The 6,761-nt window shown below is 37.5% G+C and overlaps 1 protein-coding gene across 1 annotated transcript; it reads right to left on the bottom strand.

Annotated features, from left to right (window-relative positions):
* Nucleotides 1–2,214: 2,214 nt before the first annotated feature.
* Nucleotides 2,215–2,637, bottom strand: LOC125234233. The gene has a single exon (XM_048140441.1). The coding sequence runs from the start codon at nt 2,635–2,637 to the stop codon at nt 2,215–2,217; it is 423 nt and encodes a 140-aa protein (XP_047996398.1).
* Between the last annotated feature and the right edge of the window lie 4,124 nt (nt 2,638–6,761).

Here is a 6,761-nt window from a genome sequence, read left to right on the forward strand (position 1 = left end):
GTGTGGATCTACCACCAGTTACAAAACATACAAAAACAAGAGAGCGTAATGCATAACACGATCAGGAATTTCAATTTTAAATACCTACAATCTGATTACAAACTATGAAATAACAAAATATGTATGTCTAGCTATAACATAAAACATACCATAACAGATATCAATACATGAAAATTAGAAACAAAAAGTCGAAAATTGAAAATTGAGAGCTTTAAGTATTTGCCTGCTTTTGGACTGTTAGTAAGTGTTGTTTGTATTTTCGCTTAAAGGAGTTTACTGAGGTCGCGTCGCGAATTGGTGGGGGAATGTTTCCTGTTTTAATTAATTTTTATACCTATGTCGTTTTGTGATATCAATTTTGTTTGGGGTAAAAGTATTTGTTTTTAGTACCTACACCTCTTTTTCGCAGATAAAACCTGCTTACTAAAACTTGTTAGAGGTTTTTTTTTTTTTTTACTACTGGCGATTACAATTATACTTTTAGTATTGTTCATACATTTAGGCATTGCTTTTAAGTATCACACTATTTTGTGTGTCCAAGAGTCTCCACGATTGATTCTCGATCGAATCATGGTCAGCCGTCAAGGATTTCATACCTGCTTGTATTATATAGAAATCAATTCCCATGAGCCATAGTACCTTAATGTCTGCATTGGGAAATAATGTAAGCTTCTTCGTGATACATAAAGTTCACTTTTCTTTTAAAGAGTACACTGCGCATTTTAGCGCATACGGTCGGCCGACCCTACATTACAATACATAAATATTAAGGATACAAAAAAATATATTTATTATAGCGCGCTGATACATACTCAATAAATGTAGTATGTTTTTCCAGACATATGCTTTCACACATTAGAACGCAATAGCTTTGCGTGTGCCCAAGGACCTTCACAATTGAGAGCTCGCTCGAATTGGTTTTGGTTTCAAGGGGCCTGTGTCTGGTTTGTATCCTGGTGTACTCTGCTTACATTATGATTTACTAGCTACCCAGTATTGTTAATAATGTCGGTTTGAAAACATAAAAGCATTTAAGAGTCACAATAACTTTTAGGTGATCAGGCTAATCGTTGGTTGCGACACTTAACTGATTTTGCTTTCCCGACAAGACGTTTATCTTATGTTTTTTTTTGTTACTTGTAAACATACTTATGTAATTATTTTTTATTTTATTTAAGTTTATACAATTTATATTATCCTCTTTTTACTATCATTAAATAATATTAATTTTACCTATCAGCAGTTTAATTTTTTTTTATATATTATATTGATATTGTCCTTGTCCTTAGTACCTTACAGCCTGAGATCTGTCCGATGTCACTACTACTGAGAGAGAAAAAAATAAATTATAATATCTATACATTACTTTTTTATTTTATGAATATTAAGTGATTACTGGATTTAGGCTATGTTAGTTTTTTTTTTTTAACTGCCTGCCTGATTATTAAATAATAGTAAATACATACGTTTGATAAGGTGTTTTTTTTTTTTTATATTTACGACCGGAACCGTACAATAAATTGGAAAGAAAAAGATTAATTCTATTCGATAAAAATCAGTCAATCTCAATAGCAAGACTTTTATTTTGTATTCGATTACTTTAATTTTTATTATAGTACATATAGTACTGCAACAAAACAGAATTATATGGAAAAAAAAAGTTTTTATTTTTATACCAATGGCATGGGACCATTTCTCGATTTTCGAATTTCTTTTGGGTCCCATATAAGCTTTTGATCCTGTACAGTAATGGGATATTTGAATTCAACAAGTTGTATGTTGTATAGATACTTTATATCTATATAATTTTTTTTTTTTCATGGAACATGAGTCCTGATTAATTTATTATAAGATGTCCTGACAGAGTTGTTTCACCTTTTATAGGTAGTTATTAATCATGTGAAACTTGATAGTTTCGTATGAATTTTCCGCGATTTTAGAAATTTTTATTATAATTTGTTTATTGAGTCTGTTTGTCTTTTCTTTTGTTATTTTGAAGTATAGTTATTTATGAACTAATCGATTTCTGGAGTCTGATAGACTCAAATAGTCTTTTAAAAAAAAAATCTGGTGTTTTTTATAACTCTCTATAAACATTTTTTTTTTTTAAATACCTACAAGAACTTGAATATATTTATTTTTATATATATATATAAGAAAAAATTAAAATATATTATGGAATCATAATAACGATCAGTGTGAATATGTAATGGATTATATTTTACCCTGATCCGCTGTTTGTGTGCTGCGCTGGGGCGGGTGTGGCACGCGGTGCCGCCAAGTGCGTCGTGGTGCTGCGGTGCGAACCTGTGGCGTTACGGAGGGACCGCGGTGTTGCGAAGGGGCCGTGGCGCTGCGGTGCGGAGTATCTGGTGGACGATGTTGCGCTGGGCTGGGTCCGACGGCGCTCGGCTTACGCATGGCCACTTCTATATATTGCCGCTCGATCTTCTTGTTGTCCATCTTTGTGGTGGTAGTGGTTGTGATGGTTATTTTTAAGTTTTTGAACGCGTCTTCGCATTGTTCTGTCCAATTGAATGTTAGTGCTGCTGGGGCGGCGACGCTTAGCGTGGCTGGTGTGACTTGGCGGCGTGGTGCTGGTTCGATGCGGGCCTTGATGTTGTGGTGCGGAGCCATGTTGCTGCGACGGGGCCTGTGATGATGGAGCGTTGGTGGAGTCTAAGCTGGGGCTGCCTGGTGCAGCCCGACTGGCAGGATCGCCATATAATGTAGGTGGTACCGGTGGTAAGTAATAAGACAAGACTGTGGTTAACTCTGTATATTTGACTGAAGATACATCGTGTTTATATAGTAGGATATTATCTAATTATCTATTTATGTGGGAGTTATCATGGTATCTATTCCATGATACTATGTTCTCATATTTCAAAGGTTAATTGGTACTTGATACTTGATACTTTATTATCTTATTGTTAATCTAATGTTCTCTAAAGGTTATCTGTTTAAGATGTGTGAGTGTATGACGCTGCTATGACTGTGACCTCACTACACCTGGAACACAGGAACTATCCTAGCTCAGGCATTTCTATAAATCTCTTATACAGTCACGGACAGTGAAAATGGGTCACTTTCCATAGAGATTTCCATACACTCGCGGACAGTAAATTTCCACCCTCATGTAGCAGAAGCGACTGTACTATACCAAATACATATTTAACTCCGTATAGACAGATAAATTCTAAGAAAAAAACGTACCTCAAAGCCCTAGAGAAAAAGGTACGGTGGCCTAGATGACGTTGCACCTTTGGGGAACGCTCGGCTAGATGGCGCTAATATAAAATTTTTACATTTTAACACATATTAAACTAACAATATGGGCCAAATTGACAAAACTGAGGTTCAAAATTTTGAAGCTTGTGTCGAGAGATGGCAGTCTATGCACTGTGATTACACGTTTTTCTTTGACGCGATCATACGCGATCCTCTTTGACTATACTAATATGTAGGCACTGCCGCCATCAAATTTCAACCGTAATTGAATGGTACACCGCGAATTGTCCGCAGTTTGACTACATAATAACGCGGCCATTGCGGTGATCCGCATATTTACCCGAGTTATGACTTAAATCATATCTAACTAGCTACCCGTCTCGGCTTCGCACAGGTATTATTATATGAACCATCTTCTCTTATCAAAACCCATTGCGCAGTTTTAAAGGTATACGTATGTCTTTATACAGACATCAGGAAGAGACTTTGTTTTTTAACATACACATACACACACATACAATACAACACATACAATCACGCCTGTATCCCATAAAGGGGTAGGCAGAGCACATGAACTACTCAAGTTTCAGTGCCACTCTTGGCAAAAAGGGGTTGAAAGAAAACGAAAATTGTGACATTGCAGTGACAGGTTGCCAGCCTCTCGCCTACGCCACAATTTAACCCATATCCCACAGTCGACTTCTACTAACATAACATACAACACCCAAAAAAAAATAAAAACAATCATACATACAATCACGCCTGTAACCCATAAAGGGGTGGCAGAACACATGAAACTACTAAAGCTTCAGTGCCACTCTTGGCAAATAAGGGGTTGAAAGAAAACGAAACTGTGACATTGTTTTTTAACCCCTGACGCAAAAACGTCGGGCGTTATAAGTTTTACGTGTCTATCTGTTTGTCTGTCTGTGTGTGTTTCTGTCTGTTCTGGAGCTACGATGCCACTCGTAGGTCCCGAACAGATGAACCGATTGACATTTAGTTTTTTTTTGTTTGAAAGCTGAATTAGTCGGGAGTGTTCCCAGCCATGTTTCATGGAAAACCGGTCGGTCCATTATGTCGGGGTTTTTTTCAGTTTTAATTTTGTGATTAGGTTATATGCTATGTAGTGATACAGCTTTACATTAACCTACCTAGTACGTATGAACTTTGAGCAGACGGAAACCATGCATGAAGTTTACGATTCTGATATTTATAAAAACGAAAATAGTACTGTATAAATTGAATTACATACATGCCTGTATTCCCAAACGGGGAAGGCAGAGCATATGAAACTGCTTGTGATTTTGCGATGACAGGTTGCCAACCCATCGCCCACACCACAATGAAACCTATATCCCACAGACAATTTCTAAGACCTACGAGAGGAAGGTACTAACCATCGTGAGTAACTAATCTTCAAGAGACCGGACGGTATGACCCTAGTTCCTTGGAAGATGGGATGGGTGCTAGTCTGGGACGTCACAGTCATGCGTCAATACACTGGCACCTTCCCATCTACCAAGAACCTCAAACAGGGCTGGGGCAGCTGCGGAGGCGGCTGAAAGCAAAAAGGTGGCAAAATATCGGGGTCTCGGACCCCATGCAATACCATCTTTATGGCAGTTGGTGTCGAGAACCTAGGGCCATACCATATACATCTCTAAGGAGAATTAGATTAAGTAGATATACATTTTATCTTTAGTTGTGACATTTAGAGTCATTTGCACCTCTAAAGTAATTTTAGACTTTTTTTTTGTATCTGTACTTTTTATATTTAGTGTAGTTCTTGGTTGTAATTCGACATTTAGAGACCTTCTACATCTCTAATTAATTGTATAGAGTTAACTTTAGTTAGAACTTAGAATTAGTATAATAATAGTATCAATTGTAATTTCAACTCAATTTTAGATATTTTCTAAATATGTACATGTGACGTGTAAAAGTGCCCCTGTGGCCTATTTGCTGAATAAATTATTTTGATTTTTGATTTTCTGATTTTTGATGGGGTCCATGCGCTCATGTAATTTTTAAAGAGCTCAGCGCAAAGCTCATAGGAACTACCGGTGACCAGAGAGCTGGCAGCTTTCTCTCGCAACGCATAATCATTGCTATTCAGCGAGGAATGCTGCCAGCATCTTTAGCACAATGTCGCGGGGCTATTTAGATGTATTATAATTTAGATTAGTTTTTAATTTAATTTTAAGTTATTTTATTATTTCAGATTTAGCTTATTATTACCTTAATTTAAAACAGTATAATATTTAAGATCGTTTCAAATTCTGTTCAAAACAACCATTTTAGTCTAAGATTTTTATAACCACTGGTGTACCTAATGCCACTGTCACATTTTCTTCCCTTTGTGACATTTATTGCAGCATATTTGCTACATACAGCCGTGTCACAATAAGTCTTTCATATCACGAGTTGAGCCGCCTACGACACAGTTTCTACCGCATGTATTGTCATAGTCCTATAATAATGGTATGGGCACGACATTCTCCTGCCAGCTATACGGTCGCGGCTGCCGCTTTTGCATTGGGCTTGCTAGCTATATGCGGAAATAGCGCACCCTTACATATTAATATATTGATACTTCTTAATCTTATTACTGTTGTTAGAAGAGGTTATTTATGACGATTATATATATAGTCCTCCTCACCGATTTCGGAGATGGCGACCTCAGCAACTATGGATTACGCCTATAATGGGCTCTAATATGGCTGGCCAGGCCGAACTTCGTCTTAAAGACTCTTTGGCAAGTGCTACAATAGAGTTGGCCAGAGGTATTGTATGTATATACGTAGGAGGGCTTCGGTCTGTCTTTGCGTTGCTGGCGTTGGCATCTAAAGTATTGAGGCGTCTTTCCTCGAATACTTTGATATTCCTAAAGACTGATGTTGATCGCCAACATGACCTATTTGACGATTATAGTGATGATATAAAGCGCTGGTGGCCTATAGCGGTAAAATTGTGCGACTTTAAATCCGGAGGTCGCAGGTTTAGATTTGCCATTCTCTTTTCGGTGTAGGGAAACATCGTGAGGAAACCGGAGTAATCCCAATAAGGCCTAGAAACCCTTCGGCTTGGAAGGTCAGATTGCAGTCGCTTTCGTAAAACCCCAGGCTCCCATGAGCTATGGCAAATGCTGGGATAACGCAAGGAGGATGATGGTGATAAGAATGGCATGGCTCAAATGGTGATGGTAAGAATGGTATTGGTATGGTCAGAAAAGGCGAAATTTTCGAGGCCTATTTAGTTTTGTGCCTGTGATCAAACATTATCCTCCTTGTGTTATCCCGGAATTTGTTTCGGCTTATCGTAGCCTAAGGTCCTAATAATTTTAAGATTTAGCGTAGGTACTAGTTTTACGAAAGCGACTGCGACCTATCAACTCTATATGTGTCGCTTAACTTCAAACTCGTGTAAATCCATTCTGCTTTAAGGTTGATTGTGTATAAATATATATAGGTAACTAGGACTTATTGGGATTAATCCGTTCTTCACAATGTTTTCCGTCACACTAGTTA

Source organism: Leguminivora glycinivorella, chromosome 15 (assembly GCF_023078275.1).
Source record: "Leguminivora glycinivorella isolate SPB_JAAS2020 chromosome 15, LegGlyc_1.1, whole genome shotgun sequence".
Lineage (NCBI taxonomy): Eukaryota > Metazoa > Arthropoda > Insecta > Lepidoptera > Tortricidae > Leguminivora > Leguminivora glycinivorella.

What these genes read in the sequence shown, in the direction of transcription:
- LOC125234233 (XM_048140441.1), bottom strand. Translation starts at nt 2,637, where the DNA reads ATGGCTCCGCACCACAACATCAAGGCCCGCATCGAACCAGCACCACGC.